Source organism: Apiospora hydei (assembly GCF_038363865.1).
Source record: "Apiospora hydei strain CBS 114990 chromosome Unknown utg000009l_segment0_segment0, whole genome shotgun sequence".
NCBI classification, from domain to species: domain Eukaryota; kingdom Fungi; phylum Ascomycota; class Sordariomycetes; order Amphisphaeriales; family Apiosporaceae; genus Apiospora; species Apiospora hydei.
The window spans coordinates 3907397-3928957 of NW_027117368.1; the positions used below are offsets into that span (position 1 = coordinate 3907397).

Below are 21561 nucleotides of genomic sequence, written 5' to 3' on the forward strand. Positions count from 1 at the left end.
GCTATGAGTGCAATGTGTCTTTGTAGGAGAGCTTTAATTGGGTTGTATCTGGTTGAGGAGAGTTCAACAGAGACTTGCTGATCTACAAATTGTGGCATTTGAACACATGCCTGTATGGGTCGACGATCCATTCCCTCGCCTACTATCGAGGAAACGAAGCGTAGTTGGTCCTCTTGATGCTGGCTTTGCATGTCCGAGACTCTTCTAGACTGTGATCAACCTCCCTATCAAGAATGGTGTTGGGATAAGTAAAAGGGGGTCTTGATGTGATAGACACTGCCGAGCGGAGGTAGAAGGCAAACATAATGCTGCCTCCAAATCCTATTGGTCAGTTACATGATCCTTCAGGATTAGCCCCTGTGTGAGGGGCGATGTGAGTGCTGCATGTGATGCAGCTACCCCTGGCATATCATATCATTAACGAGTGTTGCATACTGTGAGCTCTCTTCTCAATCCAATGGATATTATCTCAAATGTTTGAAAGCGAAGTCAAATATAAATATCATGAAGATATCCATCGATTGCAATTTTACCATCACATTATCCACGACCCAGTTTTTGCCCTACTCAGATTATTTTGCCCCCAATACAAAACATACGATGCATTTCCAAGCTATTGCCGCGTTCTCTGCCTTCCTGGTATCCTTCGCAACTGGGGCACCCATAGTTAGTTCACTGATTAGGTCCTATGTGTTCCAAACCACCTACTAAGGAGAAGAAGGCCACGCCGGCAGAAGCCATCTACGGAAACTCAGAGACGGCCACCCTGCCGTACAATGTCAACAGCTTGAACATCGTGGAGAAACGAGGGGAGGCAACATACGGAAAGGACAGCCTGAGCCCGAATGTGAAGTAGGGTGGTAGATGTTGGGATGATCACAGCGTGCCAGGCAAATGTATTCAGTTGGTTGAAACCCGGATATATGGTACCAATGATATTCGAGAAAACAATTTACCCCTGACCCCTGACCCCTGACCCCTGAGCACACAATAAGAAAGTGGGGATCCCCAAGGAAACCATATGCCCAATCAGATACCAACATGCTGGCCTCGCTCTCACTTGGTACCCCTCAGAATGGCCATCAGGTATCCCGGTATAGGGGTTCGTTGCAGTGGCAGGCGGGGTAGGTTATCAGTCTCATTGAGACTAGGAGTGACCAAGACTACCAACATGCAGCACTAAGCAGGTGACCTGCTAAAACTGTGCCTCGCTGTCTCGGTTAAGCCGGATGTGTCTTCGGGTCACATTGTGCGTTCCTGCGCTCCACTTTCACGTACATATCTGTCGTGACCCAGAGACGACAGCTCTTGGTCTTCCACGGGCTGGTGGGGTCGACCAGAACCATGTCGAATCGCCGGAACAGCTTTGGATTCAGATAATAGTGAGTCGGGACATTCAACAAGTGAGACCTTCACCGAAGGGAATCTTACCTCGAAAAATACCTTATCGAGCTCGATGAGGGCTATCTTCTTGCCCAGGCATTCCCAGCGGCCGGGTCCTCCCCAGATAATCCTGGAGGTCTCCTCCATCGCTCTGAGCTTCTCTGCATCGACTTCTAGCCACCGCTCGGGCCGGAACGAATCGGCATCATCACCGTAGACGCTCTTATCCCTGGCGGCGGTCTTGAGCGACGGCTCGACGTTGGTGCCTGCCGGTACGAGCTTGCCGCAGACCACCTCGTCTTGACCCGATGCCACTGGTATAATGACCGCAGGCGGAAACACCCGGAGGCCTTCTTTGATCACGGCTTGCAGATAGGGGAGTTCCCTTGCCTGGGCTGAGCCGATGGGTGAGGTTGTGACTTTGCCTGACGCAAGAGACTCGTCGATCTCATGTTGGAGCTTGCGGTATACGTGTGGTGTGGACATCACGTGAAGAATCGTCGCCTTCATGGCGGTCGAGCTCGTGTCCGAGCCGGCAGCCAGGATGTAGACCGTTTCGTACTCCAGTGCTTTCTGGGATAGCCCGTGCGCCACTAACGAGCCCAGCATGTCCTTCCTCTCGATCTTCTTCTCGCCGAATCGCTTGACAACAGAGCTTTCGGCAATACCCAAGATTTGCCGCAAGGGGGGGCGCATCACGTCGAGGTATCTTAGCCACGGCGTATCCATGAACTTCTGGAAAGCGGGTAGCACGATAAGTGAAGACAGTACATGCAGATAGGACTCTATCGAATGGTTGTACCCATGGTAATCATCGTCTCTCTTCAGGCACTCGAAATCGTGTCCGAGAACCATGCATGAAGTAATATCCGTTGTGAAATAGGTGAGGACTTTCGTCAGATCCATAGGGCGGTAGTTATCAGGGGTAGAGATGTACTTGTGTTCGATGAGCTCCAGAAGCCTGGTCAAATGGCCATCGACCATAGCCTCGACGCCTTCAAGGACGTCCTTGCCGATGAACGCTGGCGTGAACTTCGCCCGCAGGCGGTCGTGCCTTTGGCGTCCCGCTCGACGAAAAGGGAATCTTGGCCGGGTCTCAGACGCATGCCGTTGTAGGCCGGCCCTCGGTTCCATTTCTTCTTGGTCCTCGCGATCTCGTCGGGGTCGCTGATCGAGACATAATCCGGGGCGAGGCACACGATGGGGCCGTGCTGTCTATGAAGCCTGTCCATGACCTCCATGTATTCGCCGCGGAACATCTGTAGGCTGAGCCAGAGGTTGGTCCATCGCGCCCAAAAGGGACCTGGGATGTGGCGGAGACGACGATACGTATGAATGCTGGTGAGTATGAAGTAGGCGATCGCAGAGGCAATTCCGAAGGCCACTAGTCCTAGCCCGGCTATGATCGTCATTGTCGTTTTCGTTTCTAGTCGCTCCTCTCAGGTGGCAGTACTGTAAAAGCCTAATCGACGGGACAACCGAGCCGGGGTTCTTCGTGAGCGACGCAGGTAGGCCTTTATGAAAGATCGTGAGACGGGGCTTGAAGCGACCGTTAACTCGCCTGAGGGCAACGGACCAGGGGTAAGAGCCATGTAGCACCCATGGCTTTACTCATCTGTAACTGACCATACGGGTTCTGCAGCCGCTGCGGGGTATGAACATGCAGATCATGCGAACCCCCATGTTGCTGCCGATTGATTGGAGGCAGATAAAGCGCACCGCGATGCCGGGCCGCGAAATGGGATGAGAAGAATCCCTAGGCTTATCCGCTTACTCACTTGGCAGTCTTACGCATCGTTCCCCGTGTGCGAATCGTGACAAGAACTACTCAGGAGAGCGACTAAGGCTGCTGACTAGATGTATATGTATACCACGTATGCTCAGACCGCGTATATGCATGCTTCGTATGCGCATGCCAATGTCTGTTTGTTTTGTCATACCTCGATCAGCAACCCGCTGGGTCTTTGATTGTTTCTGACCACTGCTTGATCTATACCCCTTTGGTTTTAGCCAACATCCAAGTTTCCTAGCCTTTCCGCTGAGCTACCTGACGTACGGCAGCTCGGGCTACATCCAAGGCTCATGAGCTGACATACGGACTCGACACCAACTCGGGCCTGCAGTATAACCCGGACGCGCGACACGGGCGGTGGCGGGACAACGGGAGCACGGTGGCTTTCCAGGAGCGCGCCGCCTGCTTCATCGACAAATCATCCCAGCTGCCCGTGCTACAGGAACAAGGCACACCCGTCCGCGACAAACCGCGGGGACGCGGTCTACGCCAACGGCATCGTGACGGTCGCCGTGAGCGTCGCGGACTCGGGCGGCTTAGGGTTCGTCCACGCTACCTGGCGTAAGCTCAGGACGCGAACCCTTCCTCGCGGCTGCCAAGCCTGAAAGGGTGTACCAACGACCAGGTATTTCTTCTCATGTTCGGGCAGACATGGCGCCAGAAGATGCCCCGGGAGATGCTGCTCTCGGACAGCATCCCCGCAAGCACACTCACACTTCGCTCCACGCTCGCATCATAGGGACCACAATGAGCACGAAGGCGTTTCGCGACGCGTTTCAATTCAAGAAGAACAAGGCTATGCATGAGTTGTGGTGAGTGGTAATGCCTAGAGGGGCTATCTGGTTACAGTGATGAATCGAAGAGGGAGGGGTTTGGCTATTGCCCAAATCACGATTGGCCATTGCCTCAATTGAACAAAACCATTCAATCACAAGTGGCGCCTGAAACATATTTACTAAGAATGGTACATTATGCTCATTAAACGTAAAACATGCAGTCGTTCTTGGCTCTCGGCCGTCTCGTACACTCCATCCATCTCTCGGTGTCCCATGGACCACCATATTGCGTGAAAGGGTAACAGTCACCATCCAGTATACACATTATGTTACAATTACTCGGCTCCCACTCACTCTTGGCCTAATTCTTTTGGCGAATAGTAATAAGGCTCATCAAAGACGTGGTAGCAGTGACCCCTCACGCCTTTCCCACGGAAAAGAGCCGGGAACCTCCATCCTACAGGCACCTTATCTTTCTGGACCTTCCAGTCCCTCGCCAGCTCATTCGTCTCCAATATGGATACAAGCGCCTTTTCCTCTTGGCTCCGGGGTACCACGAACTTGGCGACTTGCAATTCAGTGTCCGTGATAGTTGATCGGCTTACGCGAGCATACGCTACACGTTGTAACCTTTTGTACAAGATGTACTCGCACCAGCGGTCCCAATCACCCGGTTCGACGTCGTGCATCCCCGAAAGATCCGACACGTAGGTTTTGTAGTTACCCTGCTGTGGCTGGGTGACAAGGTACGACAAGAGAATGCTAGGCCGAGGAGAATTGCCCATCAACTTGGAGGCGTACTCTGACTGAAGTCGACGATCCTCGGCGTCTTCTTCCTGACCCGAATGGAAAACGAACACGTCCACCAGCTCGCCGTAGCAGTCGAGAGTTGCCTGGATCATAGGGGCGAGCTCGCCGACAGGAGAAGGCAATAGATGATGTGTCGAGTTGACAATAGGGAATTTGCTGAGCAGGGCTGCGCCCCACGTATGCTTGTTAGGGCCCGGGCCATAGTCCACATACATGCCAAGGTCTTGGGCGAGGAACTGTGTTGTATCGCGGTTACCCATGATGATGCGCTGAAGATCCGACTCTAGAAGTCCAACAACGTCGACCTCGAGTTCCTTGAGCAAATTGCGGATGCGCTTCTCGGAAGACCACATATCGTTGTCAAGAGAGAAGTGAATGGTCCAGATGCCAGCGGTGATGATCTGTGAATCGGCATGATAAGGCACATAGTCATTCGTAGGGAAGCGGAGGTATGCCATCGCAAGAAAAAACAGGTTGATCAAGGCCAATGCCGATGTATGGTATCTCTGGTGCTGCGATGAATTGGGGCGCTGTGGTGTCTGTGGTCCACGGGAACTGGTACAGGTCAGGTTGAAGACGCCAGCGCCAATCAATAACATCATGGTAATCATGACCCAATCAGTATGTTCTCGGACATAAGGACCACCTGGAACGAAGGCGTAAGCGACCACCCAGACATGGAAGAGAACCATGATATTGTAGAGAAAGAACCCAAGACCGAAGGTTGTCGCGGGGCTCCTCTTCGCAGCGTTCTTGAGAAAAGGCCCTGCAATGGCCATCAGGTAGAATGCAAGTACAATTCCACCGTAGTAGCCAAACCAGTTAGCATACAATGTGAGGATGGCTGCTCCAACACATGCAATGCCGTAGACAGACCACGTGCTAACCAGACTCGGGTACGCAAGGCCTGTCAAAAGCCCGGCGGTCATGGCCGCGATCGTAAACCAACCATGGGGCACGGCCAGAGGACCTCGTACTGGATAGCCTTCCCAGACCCAGGAGATCATGGTGCTCGAGTCGGATAAGAGAGAGTGCAGGCCAAAGAAGAGGCCGGCAACCCCCAAAGCTGACAGGAAGGCCGAGCCCCCAGGTTCTCGCTCTTTGCGGCCCCGGTATTCAATGGTGCTCTTCGAGTGAACCGCCACGCAGCTATTAGCGCCAAGAGAAGCCCAATCTCGTTCTGTCCGCCGTTCTCCGCATGCATGATGGGCCAGACGGGATTGTTCGTCCACCAGGCAAATTTCGCAGCTGAAGAAAGAACCAAGCCAACCAACCAAGCAAGTATTTTGGACTCGAGGCGGGTTTCGTGGACATTCTCCGAATATAACTGAGCCGACCAGGAGAGACATGACATCGATACACCAAAACCGACAGTGAAGAGGCGATAGATCGGACTTTCGACCCGATAGGCTAACAAGCCGGCAAGGGAAAGGAAGTGACATATTCTCAGGTGGTTGGTGACGAATGATCTCACAGGCTTGATGCTTAACAGCAGAGGCGAGATTGTCGACATAACCAAAGCCTCATAGCCCGATATGCCCATGAACCATAGTGGGAAGTACCATATCACGAGTCCAAGACCTGTGAGAATGGACCAGAAAACATAGCCATGATACACTTCGGCGATCGTGTCAAAGGTCTCTCTCCACGTGAACTTGATGTTGAAGATCCCGCCAGTGGCTTTCGTCTTCTGCTCTTCAAGCGCGACGTCAGACATCCCAGATTTGTTCACTCTAGCCAATACATTAGCATACACTTGCGAAACTTAGGCCTCAACAAAGCACTCCCACACTCGCTCGAGCTGGTTCACCACTTGCCCGCTAGCCAAGGCCCTGATCCTGCTCCAAGCCAAGCATGCAGTGGGCTTTGTCAGGCTGAGTATGCCAATCGCTCGAACGAAATCAACCAACATCAACAATCTCCAACTTTTGTCCGTATCCAGCAAGAAAGTCCTTGAGGCCCAAATTGCCAGTGCTGAAGGGGACAAAACCGAAGAACCAGCATGGATCTTATGAGTATCTCGTCTCGTCCTTCATCGAAGAGTACCAGCCCAAGGCAACTTCCGGAGACGGATAAGTAGACATCATGGCAGACCAAATCAACAGACTTCAAAATGGCGATATGACCAGCCCAAGCGAGTGTGCGATTGCAAAACACTAGAAGCAGTTACTGGGGGAGCCATTGCACGTACCCCTGGCTGAGTCCGCCGACGTCCCTGACGACAATCTCAAAAGTGGAAAAGTCAAGGACGGTAACGGCGTCAAAGGCAACGTCATACAGGATCAATGACCACTCGAAAAAGGCATACGTAGTGTAAGCTATAGAATGTTAGCAAGCCAGTTAGGCCACTGGACATGCTCAAACGTACCTCCGGCAACGCGATGGACCTTGTGTTGAATGAAGTAGTATACCAAAGGTATAAGGGTGCCGAAAAAGGCGCTGGCGATATAATTTCGATACTTGATCGCCTTGGGATTCGCTGGACTTAACGCAATGCAACCGAGGGTCCAAGGTAGGGTTGCGACAAGGTAGGATATCATGAAGATGTCGTGCCAATCATGATCGTCTGTTGAGGTAACGTAGGTCCAACCTCCGCAAGTGAAGGTCCGGAATAAGCCCACACCGGCCACAAACTTAGGAAGCACTTTCCCGGGCTTCGCTGTCAACAAATACCAGAGTCCCACGAGAGCGAACCGGGGTCCTATGTAACCGCATCAGCTCCTGACCTGAATTGTGCCATTTTTTTGACAGTATCGAGAACGCCAGTCGGCTTGCCCAATTCCATCCAAGTGCGCAGCAACGTACGTACCGGAGGTTAGAGCTATGAAGAGCTGAAAGAAGGATCGCTCGGGGTATCGGTCGCCGATCGTGGCCGAGACGGAAGGAAACCATTCTTGAGGGTAGCCGTAAAACTCGTTCTTGACAATCTTGTGGTAATGCAGCGATATGCCGACGACGAGTGCGCTGATGAATGCAGCTGACGCATATTTAGTACGACTAGACCCTGCTGCAACGGAACATATGATTCCAACAACAAAAACCTCACTGACTGTATGCGACGATGGTATGCGCGTAGGAAACCCACTTTGCGCTAAAGGCGAAGAGCGCCCCGCTCGGCTTGTCTTTGTAGGTGGAAGACACCATCGTGATCAATGAATGGAACCCGACTCCCTCTCACAACTCAAGAGAATAGTCGATGGGCGCACATCAGATGACGGCAAAAAGAGAGCGGTTCATATATTATTTGGCAGACTAGAGGAAGACGGGAACGAGAGAAGATGGGAGAAGGAAGAGGGAGGAGGAGAAGGCGGGGGCGAGGATATGAAGCGCCAACTCTTATTTGCCTGTCGCCGAGCCGTGTACCCAATCTACGAGCATTTGGTTTGGCAGTTGCGCTCGGATTCTGGCTTGGGTCCTGGGCAGGAAGCAGACGGTTACTTTTTGTCTGTTGATCGGTGATCCAGCTAGCTCCGGCAGCTTCGGTTTTGTGTCGCGTGGGAAGGCGTCAGGTCAGGCCAGTCTTGCTTTCTGCATCTAACCGTAGCCGTGGGGACATGGGGGACATGAATTTGTTTGTCCTATCCAATGAGGGTAACAGAGTTCACATTAAAGAGGGGTTGGACAACCGAGTTCCCTGTCCTCCTCATCGTCCTACCAACGTGGACCATTCCTTCTTGCATCGCCAAAAGTCGGCAACTTTCCCGACGGTGTTGTATAAGTGAAAGCAGTTGCTTACATCACATCGGACGGGCAAAAGCTGGGGGTAGTCACCAGCTGACCGAATATACTCCATACATAGCTGGCCAATGTTTCTCAACGTCCCCATACGTAGCGTCATTTCCACAATGACAGCAGCAAATCCCCACGCCGAGCCTCATCAAGTATCGCGGTAGTTGCGGGTGGGTGGTACCTTTCTTATCAATCTCCAGGCAGGTCTTATCGGTTAAGCCACAGGCTTGTGCCTGATGCCACACTGAAGACGGCAGGGGGCTCCACTAAAAAGTTCAATCCTTCGTTTCCTGCCAATCGAGCTTTTTCGAGGCCAGCACCTAGAAACATCTGGACCAGACAACATAACCCCAGACTTCTCTAGACAGGCTGCAGCAGCGCAGCCCTTCGAGTCTTCAAGATGGCTGCCATTGCCGACAAGGCCCGCTACTACCTCGAACAGTCCGTCCCCCAGCTCCGCGACTTCGAAGCAAAGAACATCTTCTCCCAGGCCGAGATTCGCAACCTAGTACGAAAACGGGAGGATTTCGAGCACAAAGTTCTTTCGCCAGGCTGCAAGCCCGCCGACTACCTGGCCTACGTCGCATGGGAGCGATCTCTTGAGAAGCTACGCGCGAAGCGCTGCGCTCGCCTACGGATCAGTCAAAGCACGTCTCACGCCGGCGAAGGCCGCGTCTTCGGCATCCTAGAACGCTCTATCGCGCGGCATCCCGGGAGTCTCGAGCTATGGAAGGAATACTTGATGTTTGCAAAGGACGTCAAGGCCACTAAGAGGTGGCGCAGAGTCATAACCAGAGCCCTGCGGATGCACCCGGCGAAGAGCGAGCTGTGGGTGCTTGCCGGGAAGAGAGCCGCCGATAATAACGATATGAGCGCTGCGAGAAACTTCTTCATGCGTGGGGCGAGGTTCTGCACAAAAGACTCCATGGTATGGATCGAGTATGCTCGTTGCGAGATGCAGTGGCTCGAGAAGATGGAGGCGCGAAAGAACAAGAAGGGCGGCGTGAACAGAGCAATTGCGGAGCAAGCCGAGAACGACGACGACCAAATGCTCTTTGACGAAGAAGATAGCGAAGACGATGCTGACGAGAACGGTCGCCTGATGGTACCCAATCCCGATGGCCAGGCAAAGAAGGTCTTCGATAATAGCACGGCCGAGAAGCTGGAGGAGGGGAACCCGGCCCTGGACGGAGCGATACCCATGGCGATCTTCGACATCGCAAAGAAGCAGCCCTTTTTCAACGCGGCAGCAGGAGAGCAGTTTTTCGATGTTTTTGGCGAATTCCCACAAGTCTCTTCTCAACCCCAGATTGTCCAGCACGTTCTGGATACCATGTCGGAGCTCTACCCTCACAACCCAGCGGCGTGCAACTGCTTTATTCGGCAGCCTGTTCTTGGCGTTTCTATCGACTCTGCGGCCTATCCCCAGGCGCTACGGGAGACTCTTTCCCGGCTCAAGTCGTCTTTGACATCGACCGGCGACAAGATCCAATTGGCCCGCAAGACGCTGGCCTGGATGAACCCCGTGTTGGCTTCAGAAAGTCTTGATCCTGGTCTTCGCACGGTTTTAGAATACACTGCCCAGACTTTGCCGAAGCCGTAAAACAATCATCTTTATCGCACAGTCCACTACTCATACAACCCCCTTCCGGAAAGACCCTCATACCTCCTTGGACATGCCACCTCTTGCCGCTGCGACCCCTATCAAGTACTTGAACTCTGCAGGGCTCACACGGCTTACACTCAGACGACTCTGCTTGAGCAGCTGCATTTTCTCCAAGGGTTGGCCAGGCTTGCCCATCTCTCGCAGCTCCTTCAAGCCCATCTGCTGGGCAAACTTGCTGCGAAACTCAACATGCACTACACTCCACTTGGGTTCAGATGGTTTTGATGAAGCGTCATAGTATGGCGCTTTGGGATCATGGGCCGATACTGGGATAGTGTTAGCCAACAGAACAAGACAGTGGAAGGGTCAAATCAGATAGCCCTTACGATCAGGGGAATGTTCGCGCACAATCTCCATCGTGCCAACAATACCCGGCTCCTTGCAGTTGGAGTGATAAAAGAAGGCGAGGTCACCTTTCTTCATCGCCCGCAAATTATTACGCGCGGCGTAATTACGAATACCTAGATTTTTTGTCAATATATAACGAGCAACCCACTTCGAAATTGCAAACATGTGAAGAAGGGAAAAGCATACCATCCCAAGGCTCTGGTTCTGTTCGCGAAGCCAAATCATCTATAGAAAACCTGACGTCTACGCCATTCTCCAGACGTGTCTCTGGTTCGGCTTTCAGTAGCCAGTATGCCTTTTCGCATGATGGATCACTCGACCCGGCACCAGAGTTCGTCTCTGATGTCGACTCCTTCTGAGTGACCTTGGCCGGCTTTGTTGAGTCTGGCGTGCCATTAGGCTGTGTATCCTATAGGAAGAGGTGTAAGTAGGTGTATATATGATATGTGATGGATGAGATGTGAGATCAGTACACTTTTGGCAGTTTTCTCCTTCGAGTCGCCATTAGTCTTTACGCTGCTGCGACTAACACTCTTCGCGGACTTTTCCTCAGTGGTGGAGGTCTTGCTCTTTGCTGCTGGTGCTGTTGTTGTCGTCGCCGCCTTCGTCGCGTCGACGGGAGCGGATGGTTTCCGACGCGTCGATCTGCGCAGGTTTGAGGACTCCGCTGCTACCTCGTCCTCGGCGGGTGGCGGCGCTTTTCGCTTGGGCGGCATGATGCTAGCAAATGGCTCTACTTGGGTGATGATACGATTCCAGGTTGTCAGAGGCAACTTGTTCAGGTTAGGAGAGTAGCAGTTGCATAGAGCAAGAGTTAGTTGACTGCTGATACCCGTACGAATGAACATCCCGTGCCGAGTCTGTACATGTATGGAAGTGCCCATGAGTTGCGCACAGAGGGATAAAGTTTAGGTAAGCCAGTCCCAAATAGGCAATAATTTCGATTGTACCTTCAAGGGCATGTTCCGCAGCATTTGCAGCTTCAAGTAGAAGTGCATGTGGGCTGTCACATATTTCAAACATCTTCATGGGATAAAAGCAACGAGTGAAAGAAGAGAAAAGAAGAGGAAGGAAGCATGGGCAATCAAGCAAGCCAAGGCCGTTGCAGCCAGTCGTTTTGCCTCAGCTCTAGGTTCCAATAGTAGTAATGTCAGTCAACATTCATCACGCGCGACACAGCACATCGGACTGGTCCAAATGGGCCTGGCATTACGTCTCGTGCAGCCTGCAAGACTGTTTGTTCACGTATCGTACAGGTGGTGGGACTTTCACGCCAGCGAGACAGGAATGACTGTTTGCTAACGGATCGCGCTACCGTATCTTGGGAGACTGCTGCAATTCGTAGAAACAGAGTCTTTATCGGGAGGGGGCTTTGATGTACGTATGATGCATAGAAACCCCTGCTCTGCGAATAGATGCATCTCTGGTATTCGGAGGCTGCAAGGCCACTACACTGCTTGCTCGTCGTGATCCGCCATCGATACCAATGAGGTACACGGATGTAGTCGTTGAAAGGTGGGGGGCCGTTTAAACGTAACCGTCCCAATTGTCCACTCGTGAGATCAGTTGAAGCGGCTGAAGGCATATCGCGTCCAGAACTTCGGCTGGTTTTGTTCCTTCGAAAGTATGGACACCAATCCCACAGAACTGCGTGCAAAATGTCGTCTTCTGTTCCTTTTTTGTTCTCTACGACATGTGTGTCGGCAGGCAGTTGATTACCCGTCGTTGTTTAGTATAGTTCACTTGCATATGTAAGGCAGCATACATACAAGCATGCGAACTTGGCGTTATGGGGAATAAACCAAGCGAAGAAACGCGGGAGGTTATCGTTACGTCCATTTGCTTTAAAGAACCAATAGAACAAATCGATAGCCAGGGACCAAGGCATAAGCTCTGTACCTAATGCATGAGAGGAGATGTGCACTTACTTTATGAGCAGGCTCGCGAGTCGTTTTCTGGACCATATGCAGCAGCATCTCCCGCTCCAGCCGCAGCTTGCTGCGATGAGTTCGTCTTTTCGAAGGCACTTCTTCTGGGTACAGATTGGGTGGCATTCTGCTACTAGACCGGTGTGAAATCCCCTCCTTGCTTGTCAACCATCACGATGAGATCTTGCATTGAAAGCCCAATCCGGGCGAGACAGCAGCGCCGGAACCAATCTCTTCTTACTAGTCGAACTAGCCGCTGCGTGGTTTCTATTCATCATTTCCGGGCTCTGGTCTATTGCATCATGACACCAGAATACACCCGCGCAACGATGGGCAAAACGCCGGTACAAGATAATGTCTCAAGGAGCAAGCAGCAGGCAGCAAGCGGCAAGCGTTACAAAACACACACTGCGACTTACGTGTATGTACAGCAGCCGCCAGAAGCAGCAGGAGGCCCAGAGCGTGCGTACTTGTGGTGGAGAGGGGCGACGGGGTAAAATAGCGTTGAGTGGCACAGGCCTAAGCGTTATGATCATCAGGAACCCGTGGAGAGGTAAGCGATGGCTTGCGACGGCCCCGACCAAGGCGAAAAGGATTCATGTTGCATGTGTTCCAGAAAGCTCACCCGTTGCCCGTAGATTTGAGGAGGAAGTGCGCAATATTGTTCGCTCGTTCTATGTTAAGTACGATTTGGCCGCAATTGATAAGAGGTAGGTATGGATGTGTTGTTGTTATACATACCGCGATATCGTGATCGGTGCAACCGTCCCACAGCGGATTGGGTAGACCCTAACTTCCAGTGGCCTATAAGGTGGATCCGGCTCGCCCGCCAACTTAGCCAACTCTTCTGAGTCTTCTCCCCTCTTCAAATCGTAGGGGGTGGATTGGAGGGTTGAACGAACGGCAATAGTTAGCGTATCGTATTGGTGAGATTTCATTGATCTTCCGGCCCAAATCCCAAGCGAAGCATCAGCTCATGTACAATGGTGCAGGAGAAAGGATGCGGTCAATCATTGTGACTACCTTAGGCAGTGGTTTCTTATTACATTAGTATCGGGAAACACCAAAGGCAAAATGGAGACACGAGGGGGATACATGGGACAGGGATGGGAACGTGACAGCGACGGACGGTTCCCACCACCTCCAGTTCCCTCTGGAGCCTATCAGTCGTCCACTCGGCAGCTTTTGTCAGTAATGAGTCAAATCAAAAGAGAATTCTTGCGGCCCATGCTCCGACCTAAAGGGTGGGTGGAATGCGTGTGAAGGACGCTGGGGGAGCGGAAGAGATTGACGAAGGTTTGCTGTGAAGAAGTGAGCGAGCCCCTTGGCCTGTATTGAGTGAGTACGGTAGCAGAGGAGACAGGAGGGCAGGAGGCCAGAGGGGGCGAGATGATAGATCTGCGTGTCCCAGAGATCCAACACACAATATGCATCGTCTGTTCGCAAACGGCTACTTCCAGCAACGCACTGCCGGCCTCGTTGGTACACGAAACAGGATAGGGTCTGGTGTCTGCAATTAGAAGCTGGAGCTTATCCGCTTTCTCTTTTTCCCACAGGATCCAACGGATGACGACTGGGGGGAAATGAGACTCTCAACTGGAGAGGCGGGCAAACAAACCAAATGAATTGCCTTGCCCCGGGTCAAACGGGCTTTTCTGACCTCATGTGTCGACCTGGTTCTTCTCCTGTCCTTCAACTGTGTATCAATTGCGTATGCTGCTGCTCGGCGCTCTGCTGCAGGGTGAAATGGCCTCGAAATGGATCCCTGCCTGGATGCTGCTGTTAGCGTCAATTTCGCAGTTGACGGGCCGTCCTATTGATGGCTGGATTGGATAAGATACATCCAAAGTACCTCGAGCCAGCCATCGGTATGTACCTGTCAGTCAGTGAGTGAATGGGATGGGATGTTAAAGCTTTTGTACCTAAACTGGCAACCCCGTTCCCTTTCCCCTTGTGACCGTCTTTTCTTCTCTTCGTTTTCTTCGTGGCTTTTCCTGTCTTCTTCTCTCTTCCCTTCCCCTCCCACTCGTCTTCTTCATGATTTCTGTCCGTCATATGTTTTGCGTTCTGTGGTGCGCTTGCTTTCGTTGTTCTTCAACTGAAGCTTCCAACGGAGTTTAGCGCCGGCTACAGTTCTTTACGGGCTCGATCCCAGTTACTGGGGCTGCCATTTGATACGGGAAACCAGCAACAACCATCAACGAGAAGGGGGAAGCGAGAAACGGGGAAAACCACAGCAGAAAATGTCCCCCCAGGTACGGACTCTTCGGGCCTCTCTGGAGAGAACGAATCGAACATATGGCTCACTGCCTGGGACTCGAAGTTTGCGCGCAGACACAGACGGCACTTGTTTCGAAAGAATGACACCAAAATGGGAATGTGGACGGACGGATTGGGTTCGACCAGGCGCGCCCCGCAAATTCCACATCATGCTAGGAGACCAGGTTTCGCACGCAACACGCTTCGACCCAGCCAACTTGGCATATGCCAATGTATGATGAGTTGACCTCACCAGCAACTTCTATTATTCTTGGCCACAGTTCATCCAGCCTTCATTTTCGTCAGAAACGCTTGCCCGGGAGGTCGAGTCAGACGTGGGAGCTGGCAGGGTGATAAGACGACGTTATTCTTGTTGGAACCAACTACTTGGGCACTAGCTCCATGCTCTGTCCGGCTTCTCCATTGGTCACTTTTGGCGGCGACGTACACACCCGGATCAACCGCATTCAGGGATGCACAGCTTGCAGTCATTGTCAGCATCTGCCCAGCCCCTCGTGGCCCCAAAGGCCAAATCAGCTGCGAGCTTCCCCATGGACTGGCTTGAGCCTTCTGGCAGGAGAGTGTTGGTTTTCTCGATGGCCTTGCAAGTGGCTGCCACTGTCGGTTTCTACTATCACACACAAAAAGGGTCCATTCGTGTTAGTTCGGGCAACAATTTGAGGACAGCGCTATGCACAAACGTCCCAAATGGCGAGGGACGTGGGTGTTCAACCTGGCGCCGGGCCGCACTGCGGCAATCTACAGAGAGGCCATGAAGGAAGGCCCGGGTGCGCTGAGCCAAACTGTGCCACCACCACCTGGGCCAGCGACTTTGGCACCAACTTCTGTGAGGTCGAAATCGATTCTCACACACTGCAGCCCCAGGGCCGTGTGGCCGTCTATGTAAGTGCGGCTCGATCGGTTTTCGACACTGCATCGACAGCAACAGGACGTACACATCGCATACATCGCAGGCCCCCTACTCGTTATAGGCATCCCAGGATTGCTCAAGGCTTGAATCCACGTACTATTGACCAACCCATCCATGGACTGATGGCTTATCCGGCGATCTGAATCAATCTCACACCATTGACCACAGGTAATGGAATCTGCCCACTAATAGTGGGAATTCAGGTGAGTCCCAGCCTGCAAGCGCAAGCTGGCATTTCCAGCCGACATGGAGCTGCAAGCTGTGCGCATCACAAGTGTGTGCATCACAAGTGTGTGCATGGAGCTTCTTTTTGTTGGTGCGATTGGAGTCGCTCCTCCCCCTTGGAGGGATGGAAACCATCGTCAATGTGCCATTGATGATGGACGGAGTGTTCCGTTGTTGACCACTAGCTCTTTTGCTGGGCCTTCGTCAAGAAGACATTGCATCGCTAGCATTGAAAGGTAAAGAGTGGACAAAGGCAGGCTTAGAAGCCGGACACCAGCAAGGTCCGAGCCAACCACTAAAACTGGACATGTCCTCTTTTTTTCTTTTTCTTTCGCTGTCTTTGCGAACCCCGTTGTCAACCTTTCGGTTGCGGCAGAAGTCTCTTTTCCCCGATATTGCACCAGAAGTAGCGCCTGAGCTACTTGCGGTGCTATCAATTTCAGGTTGCGGCCAGCCAACTTCAAATCTCGCTTGGTGTTTCCACTTAGAATAGACTAGTCCCTTATTGGTCTAGCGTGGCTTGGCATCAGACAGTGCTCTGATTTCCCGAGAGAGAAGCTGCCAAATCACCTCCCCCAAAGCAAACCAATGCTGGAGCGCGCCTAACGTTTAGGTGAGACCTTTTCGTTGTCCTCGCTCAATTCCCATCTCCTGTTACCCTGGCCCGGCTGATATACTTTGGAGATATATCGAATCGAGAGGCTTGTCTCGTGCCACCACCCGTTGATTGCCCAGTTTTTTTTCGGAGTCGGCATACGCGGTGTGCTGCCGTAGTCGGTGTCTCTTCCCATCCATCGTGCTCGCTCGCTCTCTGCCATTGAAGCTTGCTTCGGAGGCGGCGCTCAGAGAAAATCTTCCCGCGGCGGACGTAGCAGCCAGCCAGCAGCAGACGCAACAAGCAGCCGACGCAGCGCGCGCGGCCGACACACACCAGCACTAGCCCACGCCCAGCAAAGCAGCAAGCACGTTCCCTCTCTCTTCTCTTCCACCTTTTCCCCAAGTGCCGTTGGCCGACACCAAACACCCCAGCCCCAAACCTGCTACCTCCTTCAATTCAATCTCTTGCATCGGTCAGTAGTCACCCAGACCCGCGACAGACGCGACTCTTGCATCGCGACGTGTCACTGCTCATCCATTTTTTGTTGGGTTTCCATCTGAATGGTCTTGTCGCTATCTAATTCTAGTTGTTTTTTGTAATTACTGACGTCGTTTGCATTCACAGTCTGATGGGTTCCCATTGGTAACTCCATCAGTCATGACCTCTTGGATGAATGAGGCAGCGGCCGTACCGAACCACAATGGCAACAACGGCTTCCCGCACATGAACGATCCGAATAACCTCGGGGAGGCGCGAACATGATGGATCCATCGGCCTTCATGGCCAATCCTGCCCAGTTCAATCCAGCCGCCGCCGCTGGTCAATTCGCGAATCCCCAGCAAATGGCCTCGGCGATGCAGAACGGCCCGATGCGCAATGCGTCGCCCTCCTTCCAGAATCCCGTCTATCAAACCAACTCCGTCGTGCCGTCCAAGCGACCCCGGCCGAGAGAAGACAGCATGGGCGCGTCGCCTCGACAGAACCCGGGCATGCTACCGACATCACGCGCCGACACGCCCCAGCAATCACCTTATCCGGGTTTTCAGCCTAACGCGATGCAGCAGCAGCAACAGGCACAACAGCAGCACGGCGTCGGCCAACCTCAACAATATCCTCACCTACAGCCTAACGGGTCAGGAACTGCGTCGCCTTCTCCGGTCATGGCCGGCAACCAAATACGACCCGGAAGCGTGCCTCAACGCGTCAATACCGCATCGCCGCATCCATTCTCGCCCGCTTCGGGACAGTTTGGCCCGCAAGCATCCCCTGTTCCATCAGAACACGGCGGAACCCCCCAACCTAATCCTTACATGCAAAATCAGAACTTCCCACCAGGCTTCGGTCAAAGCTACACGCCATCCCCATCGCCAGCTAGGCCACCATCGGGTCAGAATCCTATGGGCCAACAGATGATGCCTCAACAGATGGGTCAAGTCGGGCACATGGGCCAGATGGGACATATGGGACAGATGCCTCAGATGCCGCAAATGGGCCAGATGGGCCAGCCAATGCCTCAAATGCACCCTAGCCAGATGGCCCAGATGCAGCAAATGCAACAAATGCAGCAACAGATGGCGGCCCAGCACGCCGGACGCGGAGCCATGGATCCGGCGCAGCAACAAAAGATGATGTATCAAATGCGTCTTCAGCAACAGCTTACGCAGGGCAACATGCACATGGCTGCTCAAATGCAGGCACAAAATATGGGCCAAGGCCGCGGTATGATGCCCAACAATAGCAACAGTAATAACAAGCCGCCAATGCCTATGCCCATGGCCAACGGACAAATGCCTCCTGGGTCCATGCAGTCGCAGCAGTCCCAGATGGCCAGGCAGAATCCAGACAGCTTCATGAAGAACCTAGTCAGCTTTATGAACCTACAGAGGCTCCCTCTCGAAACAAATCCTCAGATCGACGGCCGCCCCGTCAACCTCCTTCAGCTCTTCCTAGTCATGGGCAAGTTTGGGTCCTATAGAACAGTCATGGCACGTAACGCATGGGGTCAGGTTGCTGCGGCTGTGGGATTCCCAGCACAGTTCCCTTCCGCGCCTTCGCAGATCAAGGCGATATATGAAAAGAACTTGCTCAAGTTCGAGGAGGCATGGAACAAGCAGAAAGGTCGTAATCAGCAAATGGCGAACCCGGCTGGTATGCCTACAACGTCTGGTCCAGGTACACCTCAGAGGATGGGCGCGCAAGGACCAATGCCACCAGGTCAACCACACCAACCAGTTCAACCGCCTGGGCAGCCGCCACAGATGCAACCGTCCCACCAGACACCAGTGAAGACGCCCTCGATGCAACAGGCCAACGTGAATGGCTTCCCTACACCCCAGCCAGGTCAGATGACGCAGCAGCCTCCCGTTGTTGCGCCAGGGCACTTGCGCAATAGCCTTTCCCGAAGTGTCGATACAACGCCAGTCGCAGGAGACTTCCCAATGCCGTCGCCGTCCACAGCCGGAAAGGCGGGAAGTGTGCCTATACCCACACCTTACGCACAGCACGATCATGCGCAGACTGCCAGCGGTCCGGCGCTGGCCTTTCCGGCCCCATTGGCTTCGCAATCCGATGAATATATGCCAAACAAAATGGAACGAATGAACAACGCGTTTGGAGGCTTCGAACTCGGCATTATCGCACAAGTCGGCGCTGAGTTGGAGCAATGGAGGCCTGACGTGCCCCCGCCTCTGGAGCTTGGCCAGATCGATGTACATGCCCTTATCAAAAGCCTTCAATGTGGCATCCGCGGTGAGGTTCGCCTGGCTCTGGACACTCTCGGTACTGTGACGCATGAATCCTGGCGCCATCCCAATCTAATGCTAGACCTTCGGGGCTGTGACGACCTGGTCGAGTCGCTGATTGACTGCGCTGAAGAGCAAGCGGACGATCTTGCCGAGGCCTCGAAACCGATATCCGACGAAATTGATCTTCCCTCGTACGAAGACGTTATGCGGTTGTGCCGGATGGACCAGTATAGCGTGAAGAAGGTTTCCATGCTCGGCGATGCGGAAAGCGAACTGGAGCACGCCGCCGATCGACTAATAGCCATCACCACAATTCTCCGCAACCTCTCGTTTCACGAACCAAACCAGCCGATCCTAGCAGAGGATACCGTGGTCAGGTTTCTTTGCAGTACTATTCGCTCCTTGGGTACATTGGACAACTTGCTAAGGTCTCCGAAAAACACCTTGGATTTCATGAAAGATGTAATCGTCTTGCTGTCCAATATCGCCGGTGCCTTAGAATTGCCAGGCAAGGAGCAAGCGTTTTGTCTTCTACATCTCTTGCTAGCTTTCGCACCCAGTCCAGCCCCACGCATGACTGATGACAATATCGTCTTTGCGCCATTTGAGCCAGCGGTACACCCTTATATGCCTCATGCCGTGGACTCGCTTGCGAAGCTATTGGCGCGTGACGAGCCGAACCGGAGTCATTATAAGGTTATCTTTGCCGCAGATGCGGCTTCGTCCCCATCATGCGAACTGCTGACACGGACATTTGCGCTGGCGATTTGTTCCATTCCAGACCAGAACAAGGAAACGCGGCCTGCCAATCTACCCTCATTCATCGAAGCCCGGAAACCCGTCATCATGCAAGGGCTACTGGCAGCAGACATCATTGCTTCCCTGGCTCCTGGGTACGAAAGCGGGGTCACCCGAGCCTGGCTATCGTCAGGAGAGGGTTTTGCGCAGAATCTGTTCCGACTGGTGCGAACCCTCTGCAACCAAGCCGAGCCGATTCCACCGCCACCTACACGCGGGTCTAGGGCGGCTCAACCCCGTGAGGACACAGATGTGCTACACATCATCACGTGGGGTGTGTCGACCTTGAGGAGGCTAAGCGAGAAAGCACGAGATCCCAACGATCCCCGTAGCATACCACCGAACGCGTTGCCAACCAAGGAGAGTCTTTTCGGTGCTCTCCAGAGCCTCAAGAGTCCCAAGTGGACGGCATTGCTCAATCAATTAAGCTCTTACGCGGGGCTGGAGGGCTAGGTGGTTTTCTGTTGGCGCGTGGAGAGCTAGTCGGGAGCCAGGTAAAGGAGTTGTCTATCGTATATATTGGACTATACCGACTTGGTGGACTGCCTGTGTAGATTATGGCTTACGGGCTCACGGACTTACGGGACATGGCATAGTGGCGTGACTTGGAGCGAGTTAGTGGCGTCTTAGAGATACTGTTTATTGATTGGTTATTCACTGTGATTACATGTATGGTACTCCCCATACGTTTGTTTCTGTGTCCGATGAGTCCTAGGGCAGAGTGCATGCAGCACGTACCCAACATCGAAAAAGCCTGTGTCGGGCCGATATTGTCGTTACTCGGCCAGGGCCGATGGACTTGTCAAATCTGACTCGCCGTCGTTGATTCGAATGTTAGGAATATCTGGATTGAAATAAAAGCAATAACTCAGCCTGTTTTTGAACTAGATGCCATTCTTAACTCTGGGCTAGGGCTAGGGATGATGTCTCTAGGCCAGGGGGGGGACTCTTCTTGTTCTGTCATGTTCTTCACTTCATGGGATTAGTGTCTCAAAAGGTGTTTTAACCAGCAGGTTTCGGGCATGCAGTTCGTCATTCCCGAGTCCCGAGTCTTTCTGGGGGTGCAAGGCAAAACGAAACAGAATGCTGTCAAGTCTCAAGGCAAGGTCTGCCTGGCGACTATGCGACGGACCCTCGCAGCCTTTTAAGCATTCTTTGGAAAACGAAAAGCTCCCGAACGGGGTTGACAGGCCGGGACTAAAACAAATACGAGCAGAGCTTCACTGCCCTCTGGAGACGTTGTCTGCTATCAACCTTGGGAGTCGTATCTTGACGTCAATTGTTCATCTCATGATGGATTTCCTGGCTGCGACGTAAGCCCAGAAATTAACCATACTCCATCTTGCAACCCAAGGTTACTCTGAACTCGTCACGATAGGACGCACGGCCAGGAAGAGAGATAGATGCGTGGCAGTGTGGCGCGTGGGTGCCCAGCAATCCAGCGAGAAGGAGATGCCGCTTGCCCGTCAGGCGCTGGGCTGGCCGTTATCCAGAGAAAAGGCCCCTCTCGATGCGTGCGTGCCTGAGCTGCGCGTCCAACCAAAGGTCCATCGGCTGTCATGGCACACTGGCAC

At 53.1% G+C, this 21561-nt stretch overlaps 8 protein-coding genes across 8 annotated transcripts; 5 read left to right on the forward strand and 3 right to left on the reverse strand.

The window, feature by feature from the left end:
* Positions 1-600: 600 nt before the first annotated feature.
* PG997_013023 (uncharacterized protein) lies at positions 601-856 on the forward strand (the record flags this gene model as incomplete). The annotated part of the gene is made up of 2 exons (XM_066817337.1): positions 601-666; positions 713-856. 2 exons carry the CDS (start codon positions 601-603, stop codon positions 854-856), a joined length of 210 nt encoding a protein of 69 aa, XP_066663029.1.
* Positions 857-1220: 364 nt separating this feature from the next.
* On the reverse strand, positions 1221-2795 carry PG997_013024 (uncharacterized protein; the record flags this gene model as incomplete). Its single annotated transcript, XM_066817338.1, is given in 3 exon segments — positions 1221-1364; positions 1432-2405; positions 2417-2795. 3 exon segments carry the CDS (start codon positions 2793-2795, stop codon positions 1221-1223), a joined length of 1497 nt encoding a protein of 498 aa, XP_066663030.1.
* A 189-nt stretch (positions 2796-2984) lies between these two features.
* PG997_013025 (uncharacterized protein) lies at positions 2985-3991 on the forward strand (the record flags this gene model as incomplete). Its single annotated transcript, XM_066817339.1, has 3 exons — positions 2985-3000; positions 3445-3687; positions 3747-3991. 3 exons carry the CDS (start codon positions 2985-2987, stop codon positions 3989-3991), a joined length of 504 nt encoding a protein of 167 aa, XP_066663031.1.
* Positions 3992-4301: 310 nt separating this feature from the next.
* PG997_013026 (Protein cwh43) lies at positions 4302-7905 on the reverse strand (the record flags this gene model as incomplete). The annotated part of the gene is given in 6 exon segments (XM_066817340.1): positions 4302-5886; positions 5901-6494; positions 6953-7079; positions 7130-7462; positions 7571-7738; positions 7812-7905. 6 exon segments carry the CDS (start codon positions 7903-7905, stop codon positions 4302-4304), a joined length of 2901 nt encoding a protein of 966 aa, XP_066663032.1.
* Positions 7906-8890: 985 nt separating this feature from the next.
* Positions 8891-10093, forward strand: PG997_013027 (U3 small nucleolar RNA-associated protein 6; the record flags this gene model as incomplete). Its single annotated transcript, XM_066817341.1, has 1 exon — positions 8891-10093. One exon carries the CDS (start codon positions 8891-8893, stop codon positions 10091-10093), a length of 1203 nt encoding a protein of 400 aa, XP_066663033.1.
* Positions 10094-10150: 57 nt separating this feature from the next.
* On the reverse strand, positions 10151-11220 carry PG997_013028 (uncharacterized protein; the record flags this gene model as incomplete). Its single annotated transcript, XM_066817342.1, has 4 exons — positions 10151-10422; positions 10483-10617; positions 10691-10913; positions 11035-11220. The coding sequence occupies 4 exons, from the start codon at positions 11218-11220 to the stop codon at positions 10151-10153; spliced, it is 816 nt and encodes a 271-aa protein (XP_066663034.1).
* A 3455-nt stretch (positions 11221-14675) lies between these two features.
* Positions 14676-15709, forward strand: PG997_013029 (uncharacterized protein; the record flags this gene model as incomplete). The annotated part of the gene is made up of 4 exons (XM_066817343.1): positions 14676-14924; positions 15090-15350; positions 15457-15594; positions 15641-15709. 4 exons carry the CDS (start codon positions 14676-14678, stop codon positions 15707-15709), a joined length of 717 nt encoding a protein of 238 aa, XP_066663035.1.
* A 1494-nt stretch (positions 15710-17203) lies between these two features.
* On the forward strand, positions 17204-20440 carry PG997_013030 (uncharacterized protein; the record flags this gene model as incomplete). Its single annotated transcript, XM_066817344.1, has 1 exon — positions 17204-20440. One exon carries the CDS (start codon positions 17204-17206, stop codon positions 20438-20440), a length of 3237 nt encoding a protein of 1078 aa, XP_066663036.1.
* Between the last annotated feature and the right edge of the window lie 1121 nt (positions 20441-21561).